Source organism: Lutjanus erythropterus, chromosome 14 (assembly GCF_056507025.1).
Source record: "Lutjanus erythropterus isolate fLutEry1 chromosome 14, fLutEry1.hap2, whole genome shotgun sequence".
Taxonomy (NCBI): domain Eukaryota; kingdom Metazoa; phylum Chordata; class Actinopteri; order Lutjaniformes; family Lutjanidae; genus Lutjanus; species Lutjanus erythropterus.
Genome location: NC_139330.1, coordinates 19,626,737 through 19,648,588, shown reverse-complemented (window position 1 = coordinate 19,648,588; position 21,852 = coordinate 19,626,737). Strand labels below are relative to the sequence as shown.

The 21,852-nt window shown below is 38.5% G+C and overlaps 2 protein-coding genes across 3 annotated transcripts in view; one reads left to right on the top strand and one right to left on the bottom strand.

Moving 5' to 3' along the window:
- Positions 1-1,178: 1,178 nt before the first annotated feature.
- LOC146315487 (multiple inositol polyphosphate phosphatase 1-like) lies at positions 1,179-6,050 on the bottom strand. Its single transcript, XM_084735712.1, has 5 exons — positions 5,388-6,050; positions 5,110-5,304; positions 4,023-4,120; positions 2,217-2,347; positions 1,179-1,564 (listed from the first exon to the last, which is right to left on the bottom strand). The coding sequence occupies exons 1-5, from the start codon at positions 5,965-5,967 to the stop codon at positions 1,180-1,182; spliced, it is 1,389 nt and encodes a 462-aa protein (XP_084591838.1). The 5' UTR covers positions 5,968-6,050; the 3' UTR covers position 1,179.
- A 3,399-nt stretch (positions 6,051-9,449) lies between these two features.
- The window catches only part of sgms1a (sphingomyelin synthase 1a), a 28,871-nt gene continuing 16,468 nt past the window's right edge, over positions 9,450-21,852 (top strand). The window contains exon 1 of one of the 2 annotated variants that reach the window (XM_084735816.1): positions 9,450-9,606. The gene's annotated coding sequence lies outside the window, so the exon portion shown is untranslated. The remainder of the gene's footprint in view (positions 9,607-21,852) is intronic. The other variant, XM_084735817.1, reaches the window with a different exon arrangement.

The window sequence follows — 21,852 nt, the reverse complement described above, 5'->3', positions numbered from 1 at the left end:
GAAACGAATATTTGCATGTGTCCACAGTTTTGATCAAAATTTTGATGAGAAATTGTAATTTAGCTGCATATTTTTTCTCAGTAACTGTAACAGATTACAGCTATACATATATATATATATATATTTTTACAATTTAATTACATTACTCCCAAACAGAGTTAGAAGGTAAGCCATGTTTTTAGCCTAGGAGTTGTTTGATTTGGATTGCAACCCCTACCACCCATTAAGAGGAATGAGTCAGTAGTAGATACAGGTTATATAAAGGTTTGATGTAGTTTTTTTTTTTTTTAATATCACTTAGGCCTGGTGGAGATCATGATAATAAACAGTGGGGTAGAAGTGTGTTTGAATCAGAGAGCATTGTGACTTCTGGTCATTGTTCCCCAGTGGTGGAAGAAGAATTAAGATCCTTTACTTTAGTAAAAGTACAAACACAACAATATAAAAGCAGCATCAGCTACACTGACTTGTTGTGAGGTGGAGTTAATTTTGACTATTTGGATACACTTTAACAAACTTCTGTCATTTGCACAGCATTGTTATAGTAAAATGAAGATATCCTTACTGTATAACATGTATACAGCAATTTCTGTGGTTTTTACAGCATGATTACTGTAAAATGAGGACATGCTTACTGTATAATATGTATATAGTTAAGTTGCTGTATATTTATAATTGGCATGAGAACTTTACAGGCACATAATAATCTGCCTTTGCCGTTAGCACGTTATGCATTATCAAAAACACAAACAGTTTCTTATTTTGACATCAAATGGTGGAAGAGGACTCTCCTCCAGTCCAGGTAAGTCCCAGACAGTTTTGTGTTGTTGGCCACCAGCTTTTCTCTGCGTAATTTTATTGCAATTTTATTGTTATTACTTAACAAACATACTTTAACTTTTATGGAACATTTTGCTGAAGACTTCAAACGAAGTGCTTTGATATCATTTGTCAAATCAGACATTATTAGAGCCACTATTTATAGGCTAATATTTGCTAATTCCGATAGAGACTGATATACTGTGACAGGCCAATATCAGTCAATAACTTATCAGTACCGATACTTACTGTGTCCCAAGTTATATGAATTTCCTTTTAAAACACAAAAATGTGAAATTATTGGTTATCTTATCAATATCAGCCATGAGAAGCAACTCCAGAAGTATCTCCATAATCTCTCTAAACTGCAGCTGGACTCTTGAACAGCTGACACTCAGTCTCAAAGTCACAGCCGTTGAGCAGGTCCTTGTAGTGCTCCTTGATGTCTTCATAGAGCGGCATGGAGGCCTTCTGGTCAGTCAAACCAGGGAAAGTCACAGGTTTCTCGTTGAGCAGCGGCTGCAGTCTCAGGTCGCCTCTCCCACAGTCGTACAGCACCAACACTAAGTTAGCTGCATAGGGTAACATGTGGCTGGTGCGGAAGGAGCGGTGGGTCTGTGAGGCATAGTTAGTGGATGTCAGGACATCACTGTCTTTGAAGAAGCCCAGAAGGGTGAGCAGTGGCAGGAGGGTGTCTGCATGGCCGATCTGGACTGTCACAGCTTCAGTCACCTGCTGGCCTGACCTGACACACAGGACAAACAGTGTTGAAAATGTTGAGTGTCTGACAACATTATGGAAGGGATCTCCACAGAGGCTGATTTTTAACCAGAAACAGTGGTTTTATCGCCAAAGCCACCAAACTCTTTAAAGAAATGGTACTTTTACAATTGTAAAAAAGAAAAACACACTTAGCTCCAGCTCAGCAGAAACAAAATTAAACTAAAAATAATGAAATAAACAATAAAAATCTCATCTTTTATTTGTCTTTCTACTGCCTCAACATTCAGCTAATCTTGCTTGGTAAAAGAAGCCATTAATTCACCAGGTTAAAAGTCAAAATATTCTGGCTCTACACATCATTTTCTCCCTGCTGCTTCTCTGAGATCCTCCCTCCCTCCCTCTCTCTCTCTCCTTTCCCGACATGTTTACATATAACGAAGGGTTTATTTCAACAAAACTAATTAATGATTGTTGAAACAGTGGAAAGATGAACCAAGACTGTTTTAATGAACTCTACTTTTTTCAGTTCGGTTAAAAAAACATGGGAAAATGGGGTCCGGGTTGACAAACACCAAAGTTACTCTTTAATTTCTAATAGATGATTTATAAATCTTTTTTTTCTCTTCAGCAAGTATATTTGTACAGACTGCAGGTCACTTTAAAAGTTCACTCACTTGTTGTCAGTGGCTACTTTGTCTAGTCGGCTGAACAGATCGTGAAAGAGTTTACAGCTTGACTTGCTGTTAATGTCATAACCGTAGCCTCTTTTCCAGAACTCCCTCAGGTCACTTGCATACTCCATAACCTGTTGATGAAGACAGTTCAAAGGTAGTGGCCTTTTAAAACAAGAATATCTCAAGTTAGCGATCTGGGAGATGAGGTTTCAGGCTCCCTGAGTTTCAGGTCACCTTGTAACACAAGACACAAAACACTCTTTCTTACACACACAATGCACAAGGGTTTCTCAATGAATGAATAGTGTTGGAAAAACAGAAAAGGTAATGTGTGCATTGTGATTTTTGTTTGGCCATTGAGTGTATACTCTTCTTGGAACAAACCACTGAAATGAATATTCATACTCCTCAGAGGAATAGGATATCTATGATTTGTCTGAGTGCCTCTGACCCAGATTTGATGAGGCTGTTTGTTTGCTTTGTCCTGTTTGTGTTGGATTCAGTTGGTTCAGTTTCTGTGTGCTTGGGTGACCTAAGTGCCCCTCTGGTCGGCCCAAAGTGCCCATCTGATCAGCTGATGTGCCTCTCTGGTTAGCTCAAGTGCCACTTTGTTGTGACCTTAAAACCTAAACTTACCCTCACACTAACTGTGTGTTCTTTCTTCGCCCTTGCCTCTGTATTTCTTTCCCATCTGTAAAGTCCAGGAGACTTGCTCATGATATATATGAGCAATATTTGCTTATGTAGAGAAACATTCACTTGTGATGGTAAAATAGTACATACATTTGCTACCAAAGCAGTGTCTAAAGCTGCCATAAGAGCTTTTCTTAAGGACTAGGAACTACTGGGGGGACTCACCACACCAGCATCTATATTTAGTTCCAGGAACTCAATTTTGCCCCCCCCAAAAAGTCCCTGCACATGGGGTAGTGCTTTCCAAAAGTACAAGAACTTTTCTTTTAGATTGATTATTCGCAGCAACACATTTCAGCCATCATTATTAAAAAATCTGCAGTCGTAAACCAGTGTATTTTTTGGTAATTTGTGCTTCAACACATTGACATGTGTTCTGTGATGAGTAACAGAAGAAAGCATGTTGGTTTACATGGTGTCATCGTTGTGGTGCACTTGTTGCACAAAACTGATGTGCAAAAACAGCCATTGCATAACATTTAGTCCCAGGAACTACTTTTCAAGGGACTAAAAGGTCTCTACAGCCCAGTGTTTCTGCATTTTCACCATGGTCTAAAGACTTGCAAAGATTAGGCAGATCAGTCCATAGACATATGAAAACGTGTTTTTGCACGTCATTTTGATGTGCGACTATACAGCAACGATGTCACCATATAAATTGTTGGCCCATCTGTCATGTGCTCTTCTGTGATTCGGTGTTGATGTTGAATCACGATGAACAAAAAAATGGTTTGTAGCTGAACCATTTTGAAAAAATGGTGGCTGAAATAAAATGCTGCTAGTACTTGACCAATCAGAAATGTTCAGGCTGGAAAGTCTTACCCCCACAGGGACTTTATAAAAAATAATGTCCCCACAAACTTCATTTAGGCCCTGGTTGCTGCAGTGGTTCCTCGTCCCCCGGGAAAGTTCCTGAGGTGAAAATGCAGCTTTTGACAAATACCTGTGAAAAAAGAGCCTTTAGTGCAAGAAAACATCCCATTTGAATCAATAAATTAATCAGAAACAAATGGGAAATATCTCCTGGCAGATTTTAATCAGCCCTCATAAGCATTATAGCTGACTGTGCCATTAAATTAAATCTACATATAGCTGACCACTAATTGCTTCTACCTTTGCATCATCCTCATCAAAGAGCTGACACCAAGGGGAGTTCACTGTCTTGATTGCAAATTCGTAAGCACAGAGGTAAAATGCAGCCTCAGTCAAATCTGTGGGAGAGAGTAGAGTCAGTGTAAAATGTTTAGTGATGGAAATACACAGAAATATAACCATTTAGAAACACGAGATGCCAGAAAAGTGACACAAAAAGCACTCAAAGAGCACATACCTCCACTATAAGCACCAGAAACAGTTCTGCTATCTAGTAACACTAGTTACCAGAAAAGTGATTTGTCTTAATCTTAAAACCATTTTAATCTTAAATTTCCATTTTTCTTTATTTCTAAAACTCAACAACTCACAGCAAAACAATATATATATGGATGAATAATATCACAGACCGGAGGAAAAATAACAACTCTTGATTTGGGGGTGAACTATCCCTTTAGTTATTACATCCTTTTGAAGCCTATAATACTATTTCCAGGCCATTTAGGACAAGATTTATTGCAGTTCAACTTGCTGCAAAGGCCTCAGTACTTTCAAATTAGAAAACAGCTCCACCCAGTGGACACTACGAGTACTTTACTGTTTTTGTGTTAAAGCATATTTTAGTGTATTAGAAATACAGTTTAAGAATACAAATGTTATTTCAAGTATACTTGTACTTTTTTGCTTAATTTAAAGCATATTTAAAATGTGCTTCAATATAGTTTTCATTAAGCTCAACTTCAGTGTACTTAAAATAAATATACTAATTCTGTACTATTTAAAGTGGGTTTTCAGTCTATTTACAAGAAGTGTACTTTATTGTAAGTATATTGTAAATTGTACGTTTTTGTACTTTTAATAAGTGTATAGTGGTAACTCAGTTACTTTTGAAAAGTATAACTACTTTCAAGTCCTTTGCAATATACTATTAGTAGGTTTAAAGTGTACTTTGACTTCACTTCATTAGAAGTGTATTTGCACATGCTTGCAAAAACTGCACTTCAATATGAGTTTATTTACTGTACTTTGTAGTTTGAAAAAGTAGCATAAACAGCAGCGTAAAAGAAAATAAAAAGGAGGGAAAATGTAGTGTTTCTGCAGATATGACCGTGTGTGATGTTATTGTATGGGACTCGGAGACGGTCTGCGATCTTCTCCTGGACTCTCCTCATCTCTGGTCCCTGCTTGAACTTGTCCACCTCCACCACAGCTGCAGTGTTGTTATCCACCTCCTCCACAAACTTGGTGCACTTGTCGAAAAACCTCATCAGATCATCATTTACTGCATGGTCAAACTCCTGGTCTGGGGGAACAAAAATGAACATTTTATATTGCAAATGCATGTCAGTGCTGTAGCAGGTCATGATCATGTTACTGTGGTCCTACCTGTGATGTCCCACAGCTCTGTCAGTCCTGCCTTGAAGGACAGTGTGCTGTTGACACACCTGTGCTTTGAGCTGGTTATGAACTGGACGAATCCACCTCGGAGCTTCTCCTCTGAAATCAGTGAGGGGAACAGCTTTGACAGCCTGACGGCCAGATGTTTGAGGTCGTTCACACCTTTCTGGACGAGTCTGCCGTCCATGTCCTCAGTGTACCACATCGTCCACTGTGTCTTGATCTCCTGCAGCCAGCTCTCTTCACTTGAGGCATTGTGCCGGACAATGTTGTAGAGCTGCTGCATCTCCTTGATGTTTTTGCTCGTCGGGTACCTTGTGCCGTGTCTTACGATGGCAGTCAGATGGATTTGTTGACACTGTGCAGATGGTGGCTGTAAAACAGACCTGTTTACAGCAAGTATATCCTCTCTGAGATACGGGTTCACCTCCTCGTACCTCCCCTTTGTGTTGAAATATTTAGCGATTGCTGGTATATCCGGATTGTCCTCAGGATTCACATCATTAAATAAATAGCAGGAGATGATGAGGAAATAAAAGACAGTGAATTTCCAAAAATAAGTCATCATGATGCACCCAAGAAGAGACTTGAAAGGCAACTGTCTCCAAAACTTTGCCAAACCAGAAACATCTGTGTGACAGTGTCAAAAATAGGACTGAGCAGAGTCCAGTCCAGTTTGTTTACCCCAGTTACTTCACAGCAGCATAACCTAAAATGTAAATGTGTCTCATGCTTCCTATCAACTAACAGCTTAAAAAAAAAATAAAACAGAAGAAGAATGGAATAAGAAATTATATACAAAGTGATAAAATGATAATGATAATAAAATTGTACAAATTTCCACTTTCAAAAGGTCACCCATGTTTTAATGTCTTACTGTGTCATGCTAAAGCAGGGGCATTTACAGACTTTTTTGACTGAGGTGGTCCAACTTGGCACTGATTTATGCAGGGGTGGCATAAAGTATGTGTGTCCACATTTGCCATTTCTCATATCTAATTTAATTAGTACCATTAAAGCACCTTTAACTTCCTTACATTCATGTGTTTATTTTATTTTATTTTATTTATTTAAAAGATAAATAGTCCGGCCAATCACAAGACAATGGCACTATAAAAATATGGTAGACAGGGAAATAGTGTAGTTTGTTCTCCTTATGGTAAGACCACAACTGGTTTCACTTCAACCGCTGTCAGATCAAACAGTTACCTGCTTCACCAACTCATACAGGTGTAACAAAATGGATATTTTAACAAAAGAGCAGTGTGCTGTGCAGGTTCATGGACCTCCATTTTGTCATTTATTTCTCATCTTCTCCGCATTATTGATGAGTCACTGTGGTACTTATTTTTTAATTTTTACTTGTTTGCCAGTTATATTTCAGTCACTAGATTCTGTTTGGTAGAAAGTCCATCTAATAGGTGCATTTCACTTAATTACATTTTCAATTGTAGCTCCGTAGCCATACATATAGTATATATTAACATACATAGCTAATGCAGGTATTAAGATGATGAATAATTCCAAAAAATGCTTGCATTTTCTTTCTTAATTTGTTAAAAAAATAAATAAATAAATAAAATAAATACTGATTGTTTAACCAGTATCCCATCCTATAGCTATTATAATTAATTAATTATTCTAGTGTATTTTATTTGATATTAAAGTTTGATATTACAGTTTTTATTGCATTTTTATGGCAGGGCTGGTCAATATAAATAAAATCAAATCCATCTAGGTATTTATCAATATCACAACAATATTGTAGGATGGCTATAGATGCTTTCACAAACTATTAACGCAAGTAGATTTTTGATAAACAACCATTAGTAATGTGGATCTAATGACTAAAATCATAAAGGCGAGTAATAAACCGCTCAAACAGTCTGGTAAGGTCAGAAATGACATCTCTTGACTGTTATGCCTTTAAAACGAGGAAAAGACAACACTGCATGATGTAACTGTGTTCAAAATCTAAGATAATATCTAGTCTCATATCACAATATGGATCTAAAAATGATAGATTTCTCAGCTCTGGTTTAGCCTGCACCGGAAATTCTGTTGATAAAGAGCAGGATCTGTCCTACAGGAGGTCCCATGTAGTGGCCAGTCAATTAAAAATCTGAATAAACAACATGCTAATACTTATCAGGAGCCAATGAATAACCTTCTGTAATAGTATTTTATAATAAATGTCAAGGCCTGATTCTATGTAGTGCAAGTTTTACTCGCAGAGAGGCAATTGTGCTTTAAATGGCAAACAGGCAAAGTTCTAAGAGATAAATGTATCAGTTGTTGATACCCAAAAGAGCCACGTCAGTTAAGGCTGATAAGGATGTAAAGTTGCATATAGATGCAGTGAATGCTCTGTCAGACTAAACAGAAGGAAATGAACTTGGTGGGTATTCAACATAAACCAACTCAGTTATCTTATCTTATCATCAAGCAGTATGAGCTGATCAATGGTATCAAAACCAGCATGAAATCAAAGCAGAAGCAGCGCAATTGTGTGTTAAAATGCACCACAAAACTGTCCTATTCAATTCAATATAATCATTTATCAACACTGGAATTGTATCATGGTGATTTGATCATGTGTGTTGTTCAAGTTAATGATTCAAAGCAGGGCTGTCACAGTATCAGATATTCACTACACAATCCTTGTGGCCTAGTTCGCTAAAGAATTTACAATTCTGATGTTATCACGGTAACTAAAATAAATAAATAAATAAATGCTATTTCATTGTTTTGTTTTTTTGAGATTTTGCCTCTTTTTTTTGGCAAATGAATTAGAGAGACAAAGTGAGAATGGAACGAAACTTAAATTATTTACAGTATCTTCAAGTGGTGCAGGAGTATTCACATGAAATTGTCATGTGTGTTTTATCAATATGACATCAATATTTCATTTTAAAGGTCCTTGTTATCATCAATCCGTAACATGCCAAATTCATAATTCTAATAAAATAATTCTGATAGATTTATAAGAGTGTAACATGGTTGATTGTTGTTGTGACTGCTTTTGCACTAAACATCACATTCCATAACCATACATATTATTGTTTTGCTCTGTTTTTGATATTTCTGATTTCATAAACATACTACACATGTGGATTGTTTGCTCTGCTTTTTATACATTTCACATTTTATAGTAATAAATTTACACATGGACTTTTGCTTTAAAAAATATTTAAGAACAGTCTTGCATATTTCATACTTTATGCATACCACCTATTGTGCTCTTTACACTTTTCACACTTTTTATACTTAAGTTTACACTTAACTATACATTTTATGTACCATGTTCTTACAATAAAACCAGCATTGCTAGTATCTTTATTCTTTTCATTGTATTGTCAAGTTTTTTGTTTCTCTTTTCCTTATTTACTATCCCATCCCCCACCAGTTTGTATCTCTGCTGTATCCAACCTATTGTCTATATATTTGATTATTCTGTGTAATATTTTTGTAAATATTGGGATATTAATTTCAACCATATTGTTGTCCAACCAATCACACTACCCCTTTATTCCCTTATTTCTCCTCCTGGACTTTGGTAAAGCCCTCACAACAAAAATATACAGTATACTTTTATGTTATTTTTCTGATCTCATGAACTAAGTAATCCGTAAATTCATACTTTATTTTGTTGTGGTGTCTTTTATGTTTATTCTACCATTAAAGCTATATTTTCAAAGCAAAGTTCAATGTGTCAGTTTTAAAATATTCGGCGTGTCAACACTTCACCAATAGACGGCTTCAAATGAGTGAGTGGGGCTGGCTTGTGCTCTTCCAACGCTGCATTTTCTGCGTAGTTGTCACGTCTGATGCATTTAAGTGCTCCTCCTGTGCTCAAACTTCAGACAACTGTGTGTGTAAATATGGTTTTTCGGGCTTTCTTTTGCTATATAAAACAAATAAAGAAAGAAACTAATACGCAGCTTATCGTGGTGTATTTGTATTATGAATATGAGTGTGTTGCCGCGACCCATTACAGCTTATTCCCTCTTTTGTCCAACAGGCGTGGAATATTCCTGATTGCACTAGAAGGCAGCACACTTGACGTCGTGAAAGGAACTCCCCGCTTCTCCAGTCACAAACCGCCTACCCATGAAAACACAGGACAGACTCACAGAGGGATTCATACCACATTGCGGTGAAAACCACTACAATTTGTAGAGAAGTCCTTCAACATTTCGACGTCAAGGTAATTACATTCCACGCATATTTCCTAGTGTTCATCGAAAGCAACAGACCTAGCTAACCGCAGAGCCCTCTCAGCCCTGTGTGAGGTTGGTCAGTTTAATACTGTCGCTCTAAGTCGTGTTAAGGTAACTGTTAGTTAATGTGTTATGCTGTGTAACAAACTGACTTCAACACCGTTGCGTTACAACGTGTTTAGCCGCGTTGCCCTCCGTATGCGCTATATGACAGACCACTTCTAACTTGGCGTATTTATTGACATATGTAACGTTAGCCAACTAATGCTGCTCACTGGCCTTGTGTGGAAACATTTTATCAGTTGACGACAAAACATCTCCCGTTATCGTTAATCCTGATCCAGCGTGATTGGCAGTGAAGCTATACTCAGTTCGCCTTGTGTGAATTTTAACCCGAAATACGTGTTGAACTGCTTAATATTTATGTTGTAAATACAAATCAACCTTGTTCGGCCGCGTAGTTAATCCACATTCATATAACTAGTTAGCTTACCGTTACCCCAAATCGCGCTACGAATACACGACCCTACTGGAGGCTGTGTGTTAGCTTGCGAGCTAGGTTAGCTAGCTAAAACACTGAAGACGCCAGCTTGCCTTATCTATTTTTAGGTAGTCAGACTATAAGCTCTTAAGCCACACTATACAGTGGCTGCCGAGGCCTCTATGTGAATGGAAGCAGTGTTTTTAGCACGTTAAACCACCTGTGTCTGCCATCATTTTCATGTAACGCTATTTCATACAGGTGTGCCTCCCGACGTGAATGCTGTATATTCTCAGCCGATCTCTCTCAATCCCTTTCTCTGTAAATATTAACCCAGAGTTTAAATGCTAGTCAAACATTTGTTTCTCTCTCTGTTTCGCTCTGCGGTTCCAGGCAGGCTCGCATTTGAGATCTGCTATGCCTGTTCATCTGCCCAGAGAGGGCGGAACGGGTGGCCTCATTTAGCACTGTTTTCCATAAAGTCTTATTGACACGTCCCTTCTTCCCCTTTTGGGAAAAGAGGAAGGCAGTCGTGATGTTTGCACAGTTGTGTCGCTGGAAAAGACACATCTGGGTTGTATTCCTGCAAGCAGGTTTAGTGAAAACTCTTAGTTTCTAAACCCTGAGATGAGGAAATCTCTGGGTTTTCAGTTTCCAGAAAGAGAGGGAAGTAAACTCTGGATGATTAACTGTGATAACTGACTCTGTGAACTTAACTTGTATATATTAAAGTCACTGAATGCTGTTAAGGCAAGATCCGAACAGATAAAAAATCTACTGTATTTTAACTCTGACACCTCTTCAACTGCAAATCATCTAACACATTATAACTGGATCAGATTGTGAGCTAGGGCTGCAACTAAAGATTATTTCCATTATCGATTAATTTGTCGATTGTTTTCAGGACTAAACATTTAGTCTATTAAATGTCCAAAATTGTGGGAAAAAAAATCACAAATTTCCCAGAACCCAAAGCAACAACTTCAAATAGCTTCTTTTGACCAACCCACGGTCTAACTACCAAAGACATGACAAAGAATAGCAGCAGTCCTAACATAATGAAGCTGGGACCAACAAATGTTTGACATTTTTGCTTGTAAAAGACTGAATTGATTATTGGATTATCAAAATAGTTGTTGATTAATTTTCTTTTGATTGACTAATTGTTACAGCTCTGTTGTGAGCTTACAGTCATGTCCCTATATCTTGAATCCATACATTTTTTTCAATCCTCAATCCTCAGTTGCTGGCCTCTGTTTTGTCCCAGTCAGAATGAAGTGCACAAATATATTAATAAATTAGGTTATACATATATAAAATATTTCAAATTGTAAAATGACAAATTAATGAACAAGACAGAATAAAATGGTATTTTCTAAACGTATGATGTTTAGTCCACTTAGCTCATAAGTGTGCACATCCATTACATCCACTGGATTAAACTGTCTTGTATTTACCACAATGAATCATGGTATCACAGCTCCATTGATGGTGGCTTTTTTCATTCATCATGCACATGCTTAAGTCAGAGTGAACATACTCAGTTGAACTGACTGATCAGCTGTTCTGGAACTGAAAACATATCAGGATTCATTGACTCAGAGTTCGGAGTTTGTTAATCCAGCATAAACCTGGAATGGACCCCTGTCCTGTTAGTAGGACATGCTGTGTATGACAGCAAACCCAACATCCACTAAGGCCCCAGTAAAACTCACTGGACAGACAGATGAGCCAACAGAGACAGTGATTGAAACAAACAGGGAGATGTCTGTGCAACGGAACTGGTGAGAAAGCAACTTTTCACAGACCTAAACAGTGTGACTGCAGTGAGTGTCAAGGAGGCAAAATGTTGAAGTGAGTCAATGGGGTTTATTGTTGCTACAACATCCAGCCCAGTAGCAGAGAAAGCCTCATTGCCAAAGCAAAGCATGTCAGACTATCAACAACTGGAAACAATGGGTTTTCTGTGGGCGGCGACACAGTTGTGATTCAGCCTTGGAAATCTGTCCAACAATAGGTTAAATCATCAACTTCCTTTGGAAAAGACCTGGAAAAAGGGCTTTTATGGTACTGTTGTCTTTAGAGAATGAGTGAACTCCATTTTGTCAGTGATGTTTGTATAAAGTTTTATGTGTTCATTTAAGATGAAAAAAACTGTATCTCTAACTTTGCATAGTGCACACAACCCTGCTTCCTTAGGAAGGCTCTTGGTAACTTCCAGAGGCTGCAGATTACCTACTTAATGGCATTAGAGCGAGGTGTCGCTTTTTATGAATGAGAACAGCGTAGCTTCACTGGATATGACTAATCAGTTAGTCAGAGCTTCACATATAACATTCCATAGCAAACTGATATTAGCATCCCTCTTAGTGATGTTTGCACTTATCTGTAACTCCTGTTGGTATCAGCTTGTGCTATGTTTGATCTTGATTTTGAAGGAGCATGAGTAAGAAAAACAGAGCACCTGGAAATCAGGGAAGACAGATATCAAGAGGAGAGGATGAGGAAGACAGATGGGGCTGCCCCCTGATAGTTGAAGATGCAAACCATCGGTTAGAAACCCCTCAGTTGACTTAAATTCTTCTAGTCGAGCATTCTTTTTTTTCCTTTGTCAGTCAGTGTGCATTACAATAACAGGATAAAACAGATGGAAGCTTATAAAAATGCACAGAGATTAGGCCTGTGCAGCATACCGGTTCATACCGAAAACCGGTCTCTATTTTTGTTATGATATGAATTTTTCATATACTGGCATACCAGTTAATAGCCCAAACAACGTCCAGAACGTGCACGGCGGGAAAGTATTTCAGCGGGGACCCATATCACTGCTACACACCAACACCACAGGCGTGCTTGCTTCAGCGTGTACTCTAGGGATGTTCCTGGCGACTAATTTCCCTGTCTGTTTAGATTAGTCGAGTAGTCTAACACTAAGAAAACACTCAGAAAGCAGTTAAAATTTAGCAGAATTTATTCATTTATAATGTTAAACACTGTCTGAAAAAATAGTGTGTGTATTAAGAGCCATTTGAAGACGTTAATCACAGTCTACTATCGCCAAATTGTACTTAAAATGCAGCTGAAATGCATGCTACTTTGCGCTGTGCAATGCAAGCCTTACCCAGGATTTACACCAGGCGTGCCTGCGCCACGGAACGGCTGCGCCGCGGTTTTGCTCCGTCATGCACATGACTTCAATTTACACCAGCAGCGTTTCAGAAGCGTTTCAGCAGCGGAGCGTTTTGCCCGTCTGATTATGTTTACTTGCTCTGATTTTGTTGATTAAGTCCTCTTTCCTTGCTCTTTGTGCTTCTACCATGGATAAGCAGGCTACGTAGTTAAATTGTTTATTTTCTGTCTGTCTTTATGATCGCGAGTCTGCACGGGGTCTTTTATTGGGACGCTGCTGAGACGTGCCGCGGCGCTTCTGGTGTAAATTACAGCATTGACTAGAATGGGTTGTATTTCTCTGCGTGCCGCGGCGCAGCCGCGCCTGGTGTAAATGCAGGGTTACACATTAATGTACAAAACATGACAACAACTCACTAAATGACTAGTGGCGTGTGGCTGCATAAAATCTTAGAGGCAACAGATAACTGGCATCGTGCATGAATGAAATATTGATAAATATTTTAAATTACTAGCATTTCTGCTGCCGACTAGCACGGATGGGGACGTTTAATCGTATAGTCGTCCCTGCCATGTGATGGTAACCACACTTTGGGTCATGCTTTTACCTGTGTCTTGACAAACATGATATAGTCCTCATGACAGTAAAATGGTCTATTTAAAGCCAATCAACTGCAGTAATTATTTTCTCATTAGAAGAAAATGTGGGTAAAAACACTGTTTCATGAAAAAAAAAATACCATCAAATTAGACTTGCACCGATTTCAACTTTCTTAGCCGATTCCGATTTCCGATTTTTGAGGGGTCTGACCTACCGATTCCGATTTTGGCCGGTTCCGATTTTCAGTCTTTCTAAGAACTGTAATTGACAGCATTCACAAACATTTTTGCAACTTTTCTTGTAAATATGTTCATAATAAGACACTGACTATTAAATATTAATTTAATACTTTCTCCAAAATCATCCAGATTACAACCAGGCCTTATTATATTTTTATATTAAGATTATGAATTGGGTGAACGTGATCTCGCGAGATCATCTCGTGGGATTTCGTGGGACGCAATTTCATGTGATCTTTAGTGGAAGCGGATGTAAACAAACCGGAGACTAACGCGGTGCAACAGTTTGAAGTAAAACTTTGCCGTGAGAAAAACAAACACAGAAGTTAAAGGAGTCTGAATGAGAAAATGTTTGAGGAGACACATCAACACAGGTCGTTTATTCTTCAGCCAGAACAGGAGGTGAGATTTTAACTGTCCCTCTGTGAGCAGCAGTCTGCTGCTAGCTTGCTAACATTAGCCTGAAGTGCGAGAGAGTTAACGGCTGTTTTGCGACATTGTCAGCTGCTCTGTCTCATTGTAGACTGTCTGTCTTCTCTTTATCCTGTTCTTGGAATCTGTCTCTGACACCATCTTCAAGCAGACGTGTGTCTGAGTGTGTAGCTGTTATCAGCGCTGTGTTGACGTCACGGTCAGTTTGTCTGCTGCGCACGGGCACAGAACCCGATTTGTGACGCTGACCGGCCGGTCACCGGTCAAGGCCAGTCACATGAAAACCGGCCCGATTCCGAGCATTGCCGATTAATCGGTGCAAGTCTACATCAAATACCGTGAAATCGATATGAGTTTTAAAAAAAACGTGATATGAAGGGAGATTATAAATATATTTTTACATTAGCTAGTGCACTAGTGCTAAACAAAAATTCTTTCAACAACATGTGCTTGTGGTTTACTGATAGACATAGAAACAAGTGGTTGGTAAGCAGGTTTCTGTTGTCATTTTTGAACTGTGCAATTGTATGAACACAGCAAAGCACACTTCAGAGGTTACAAGCTGAATCTCAAAATTACCACAAACCACAAAAATAACTGTCATAAGCAGAGAAGAGTCACAGACATGGAGCGCAATGTGACGCTGAATGGTGGCTGACAGTACTGCAGCAGCCCAACAAGAGAGATGCTCTGTGGTGCATTGGGATTTTATACCTGAACTATGAGCAGGATGAACAACTTTTATGGTCTCTGACTGTGTAGAAATGTACTGTTTTCACATCACAGAAGAAAAAAAAAGTCTTAGTGGTAAAACATACACATGTAGGCTGATATAAAAGCTTTATGTGGTGCCGAACCTAGAAGAACAAGAGCGACTCATTGAATCTTCATGTTGAATGAATTTTAATCTACTGCAGTTTAATGCATCAGCAGTGTCATAACATCTATCTTCACAAAGTTTACATTGTTCACTTTTTGGTGACAGGGTCAGAAATGTGTAAATTCAATTAGCCTATATTTATTAGTATTACTGCAAGTCACAGTTAAAGGTGGTGTTTTACTGGACTATGTGTTGGGAGCAGAGAACAGGAGACCTCCAAGTAAGAGTCCGCAACACCATCTCTTAACCATGATCTCAACAGTAAAACATAGGGATGTCCCGATACAACTTTTTCACTTCCGATATGATACCGATATCGCAGTCTTGAGTATTGGCAGATATCAATCCGATCCGATACGATATCAGCACGAATCATACATACTTTTATTACTTATTTTGTAGTGTGGAATGTTAGAAAAGGCTTGATCAAGTGATGTTACTCAAACAGAGAACAATAGCCAGCAACCAGAATCACCTATGGATAGAAGTGCTGGAGCGGAAAATGGACTGCTTATTGGAGCACTTATATCGGAGATTTTAGATGCAGTCCGATAAAATCCGATACTTGTTTTTTTGGCTGATATTGGACCGATATCCGATATCAATATCGGATCGGGACACCCCTACTAAAACATACAATTATTAACACCTCTATGACATTGTCAACAAAAAGGAATAGTATAGACATAATAAAAGTAGAATAGTTCTGTTGGATTGCATTATTATGTTCAGATACACCAAATAAAGTGGCTTTTGAGAGTTGACACAGATTAATATTATGAGTTTTGTTTTGTATTCCTTACCTATCCCCTCCATGGATTTAATGTAATGTAAATATATGTACTTAGCTTCAAGGTAAATTTCAAGTTGAGCCAAAATTATACACGTCACTGCCAAGTCAAACAAAGTTTGCATTACCTACTAATGTTTATTATCCTGACAAAGCCTGAAGAATACCTCTGTGGGATCAAAGCTTTGCTCCATCAATATGTTGCTTTTGATACAATGTGTAGGTCCCTGGAAAATGGCTCCAGTATTTATTCTGTTTAGGGCTGTGTGACAATAACCACATGACTGCAATACTGCAGTCAAGTCATATCATTATTTGTGTAGTGCCAAATCATAACCTCCTCCTACGAATGTCTCTCTCCAGCCTATTTTAGCCTCAATACTCAAAGCACAGCAAGAGTGTAATGCTATTACCTGATGGCTTTGGCCTGTTTGTTGTTCTCAAATGTGGCCCTACAATGTTAGTGCCAGCCAATAGCCATTGATCATTTGATTTCCATCATAGGTTTGCCTCCAGAGAAACAATACGTTATAGCTTCAATCTTGTTTCTGCCATAATTAGAAACACATGAAGTTTCACTGCTGCTCACATGACGTCCCAGTTTCCTGTGGCCTACAACTGCTTTTTGGCAATCTAGGCTAGTAGCACTTTGATGTAGCCTATTTTGTGTTTTTCAGAAAAGAAATTATGTCAAAATATGAGATTAAATTTTAATTATCCTTGTGGGACACAAGGGCAGTGTTTAAGTAGTCTAATGTCATCTTATTTGGCTGGCTGGGCTTTAAATGAAAGAGCCACACAGACTTCAGATGTATTTGGCACAGTTAGGAATGATGTATATGTCAGGTTCTAGATTATACTATATGAGGCAGGTACATGACAAATGTAATTACAAAATCATGTGGAGGAGTGGGGTTATTTGTAAAGAAATTTAAGTAGTGCAAGCTGCCCCTGTGAAGGCCACCTATTTTTCTCTTTTGTGCTATTGTCTAGCCTGCTTACACCTGAGCTCGGAATCCCCCTGCCCTGACTTGTTTTGAGGAAATCTTCCTCCCTCCTACATTCCTGTATCATATCAAGTTTTTCAGGGTGTTTGGTGTACTTGCAATTAATGGTACAGCAGTGTAACTATATTTCAAGTAGCCTAATTGCTGTAGACGTGCCTCTGCCCTATTTTTTTTTTTAACATTTTGGCCTGTTTTAAATGCAAAATTCAACATGATGCTATATTGAGTGTGGATGGTGTGACTTTGGCAGGTCAGTGTGTCATTTTGTGTCCACTGCTGCCCTTGAAGGAAAACCATGCATCATTTAAAACCAAATTATCCATGTACAGCATGAAAAAGTGAAAGGGACACTAAGTAATAAAGCAGAGTGTGTATTTTGTGTAAGCAAAATGATGCCGGTGTGCAACAGAAGTATTTTGTTTTGTTGTTTTTGTTTTTTTTTTTTTTTGTTTTTTTTTGCTAATATGTTGGGGTGGGGAGGGGGTGGGGGGCATGGATTAATTTACTGTATTTACACGTAAGGAGATGTGTCTATAAATCCTCACACATCACAGCCACATGGGAATGGCCCAGTTTGCAATTCATGGTTAAATAATGTAAAGGTGTGTAAATTATCTGAATGACATTGAAACAAAAAACAGCTGTAAACATGGACTGCACCTTGAAGTCCCTTGTCTGAGATACTAAGACTATTGCAGTTATGTGAAATTTTTGGTTGAATAGATTGTGGATTTTCTTGTAGTGCCATGAGTTTTCAGGTCATTGAACATAATCATCACTGGCATACAATGCATCTTTATGGAAGATGGTATATGTCAAAGAAAGCAAGGGCCAGAACTCTGTGTACTGTGTGTTAATTCTCCTAAAATACAACTTACCGGTCACAAAAATCTCAGTACACAGGCCAAAAGAGAGTCGTCAGGTTATATTTGGGTGTTTTCTATAGTATGCTTCACATTCACTCTCAGTTCAAATCCAGGTTAGACCTGTGAAAGAAAGTAAACCACAACATTTATCTCCCTCTTTAAAGCGATAGTTCACCCAAAAATGTAGTTCACCACAAAACACTCCCCGAGCTTCAGTGGAAAATAGCGTTGCAGCCAAATTCAGTACAACTGAAGTGAAGACCAGTGTTTTTTTACATTTTAAAACTGGTCACAGCTCACTTAAATTGTACTGGATTTGGCGGCAACGCTGTTTTCCGCTGAAGCTCTGGGAGTGTTTTGTGAACTGGAGATCTTCACCCATCCTCACATCAGCACAGGGGTGTGTAAATTTTGGGTGAAATATCCCTTTAACTTAGCTCTAGTTACTGGTTTTCAAACACTATTTATAGCGAAAACAGTGTAAGAATAACAATTAAGAAACACATTTTTATTGTACCACCCATGCAAAAACACAGTTAAGAAATTGCTTCTTTCTACCTAAACATGCAAAGTCATTATCAGTCTGTTAATCTGTCAGTCGCGTTGACACAGACCTTTGCAGTGCAGTAGTTGATATGAAAAGATGGGCTAGATGCTGTGCTGCTCACTAATTACTCCCTGTTGACAACAAAGTCCCCTGTGTGCCATTCTAGATATATTTATGATGTGTCTGCTCCACGTGTAGGTGAAACAGAGCGGCTAGGCAAGTTGTGTGTACGTCCTCTGGGGTTGAGAGGGCCTGACATGCTGATAAGTGACTCATAAAGCTACAGGTGGCTTCCTTATTAGCAAATGGCACCTACCAGTATGATGATTGTAGTGTCGTTCAGCTCAGCTCCCCCAAGAATTCTGCAAGAGCCATCTACATTTCACGGGGTGTTTCATCTTTGCCCTTAGCCAAACACCTTGCTCTGTTAATTAACAGACTGACTGGACATGATATTTCTCTGTGATAGCAGGGTTGCTAAGGTCTATATGATGAAGCACATTTCCTGTATATTTTGCATTCGAGACTGTATCATATCTAAATTTCCTCTTACTAATATCATATTGTGACAGGTCAGCATGGTTGTTTTGTTACATGGTAGTATAGGAAAATTTTGCTGCCCTTTTAACGTTTCATCAATTTAACTTAATGAATGATGAATGATTTAGGGCACTACTCACCTAAGAATGTTTTCAGTCAATCATATTTGGCTGTTACGTATGAATATTTGACAATTCATTCTTTTTTTTTCCCAGTTCAGTGCGCCACACTAAATTCCTGTACCAAGCTACATATGTATGTTTTACTTATAAGGCTCATATTTTAATGCCTTTCTTTATTGTCCGTGATGTTAAAACATTTTTTTTTTCAGATTTTCACACAGTCAGAAAAAGTAAAAGTAAAATTGTCCATTCTCCTGTAGTTCAGTTATAAAATCCCAGCAGACTGCAGAGCTTCTTTTCCACAGTTTGCTGACAGCGCTGCCGTCCTTGTCTACCATCATACCCCTTACTTTAATTCTTAATTGAAATAATATGCCTGTGCATTTTTGTAAGCTTCTATCTGTGCTATCATGTTTTTATAATGCACACTGACAGACTAGAAAAAAGAGTGCTTGACTTGAAGAATCTCAGTCCTACAGTGATTTGGGGATCCATGTATAGTCACTTATTTGAAATTAAAAATCTGACATTGCCAAAAGAAAGAACAGCTAATTTTAATGGAAATATTATTCCATGAAAATGATGTAGGCTAAAACTGTACAAAAATGGATAGTATACCTTCTGACTGTTTAGTTTTTATACTAGCAACGCAGACAGTGAAAAGAAAACCAACACTGTCAGTCATGGAGTGAAGATGGCAGATCAGTGACTGCACTGGAAAAACATCAAACGGTAATTGTTTGTTTACCTCCTATTTTTAGAATGCAAATTGTCAGCTACAGCTACAGCTGTAGTCCAGTTATTTGATTAATATTATAAGTGCAATATTACCAGGCACTAGGCAGTAGGAGGGTGTTATATTACAAGTTGTGGAGCTTCTGTTGTGAGCTGTTATGGCTATCACATTGATTATTGCCTGACAGAAAAAAATTGCCAGACCTCATTGCCTGTGGTGGTACTTGACAGTGACTGCACTCAGTCAAGGCCATCATCAGACCTCAGTGTAAAATTTCTGTTTCTTACAGTTTTCTTGCCCTGAATAGCTTGTGTGATAGTGTTCAGACGTCTCTTATAGCTTATCCATTGTAAGGCCAAGACTGCTTTGACATTTCTTGTAAATGGAGTGATTTTAATCTAATACCAGGATATGTACAACATGTGCTATCACAAGACACTTAATATTGTCTCCAGGAACTGTTTTATGCTTGTTGTATACATGTGTTTTAACAACAAGCCAGATATATCCATTGATCCCTGTGGGTCATTGATCTCTGTGGTGATGATGAGTAACCTATAGAGAAGCCATGGAGTGAAGAACAGCATTTAAAGTTATAAAACATAGTTCCTTTGCATTAGAAAACTAAGCATAGAAGAAAAATGTGATGGGTAGGCGTAGTTTAATGTCTAAAATTGATGCCTACATCCATTTTTATTCACTTTTAAAGGCCATCTCGTACTGACCCATCTGGATTGGTTATAATATTGATTTGGTCTCATTGAAGGATACAAGGCCATGTTGATTTCTACAACCTTACAGTCGTGCCAGCTTTGATTATTAATTTGCTTTTATACACAGTAGTGTTTCCCTTATAGTTTATTTGGGAGGGCGCCCCGCCCCCCCCAACAGACGCCCCTGCCCTGCCAACAGGACCCTCACCCAGAAATTCAAGTTGTAGATTTTTTTTTTATTCCATTATTTGATTTTTATTTTAATCAAAAGGGCCTATGACAGGTGTTCTTTTTTAGCAAATAAAAAGGCAAACTGACTTCAGAGTCGAATGTGTTGCTATCGTTTCATTACATTCATTACAATGCATTTCTCCTCTCCTCTGCGACGGGCGGGACTCCCCCCTCGCTCCTCTCTCACAGCATACACCCATGCACCGGTACAGACACACTCACCCACACTGAGAGAGCGGAGGAGAGAGTGTTTCTGACTGTTACGGTAAAAAACAACAACAACAAACAAACAAAAATTGCAAATGGATGACCGGAGGTTCCCCAACCGTTCGCCCCGCCAAGCAAAAATATCGGCATTTTTTAAACTAACCGTATGTGGTGAGGCGGGAAGCACAGGTAGCTCTGCAGCCAGTGCTAGCCGAAAGGAGAGCATCTTTCCCAGCCCTGACCACAGCGCTTGCCAATCTCCTGCCCCTGTTAATGTTGCCATGATTAGACCCAATTAGACCCTACATCTGATATTGTGCTGAGATTATCCCATATCCCTAAAATTAATTTGAACAAAACAATTAAATAAAATGGCAAGAGTTCTAAGTGGACGTAAACTGTGATCAAAGCAAGAAACATGTCCTGGTAACAGACCTTACTGAAAAGAGATTTCATCTGTGCTAGTTAGTAAACAACACTTTGTTCCTAGAATTCTAGAAAAGTCAATGACCTTTTCATTTTTTTTTCATTGCTAGAGCAGTGCTAATTAAAATCCAGAAATCTGAGAACCTTTGGCACATTTAGATGATAGTGTATAAGCATGGTTAGTAGGGTAAGTGGTAAAATGTTTACTGTGATTTAGATGAGATGACCTTTTTAATCCCTAAAATGCTGCACATTCCAAGCATGTTATCCATCTCCTCTGTGTTCA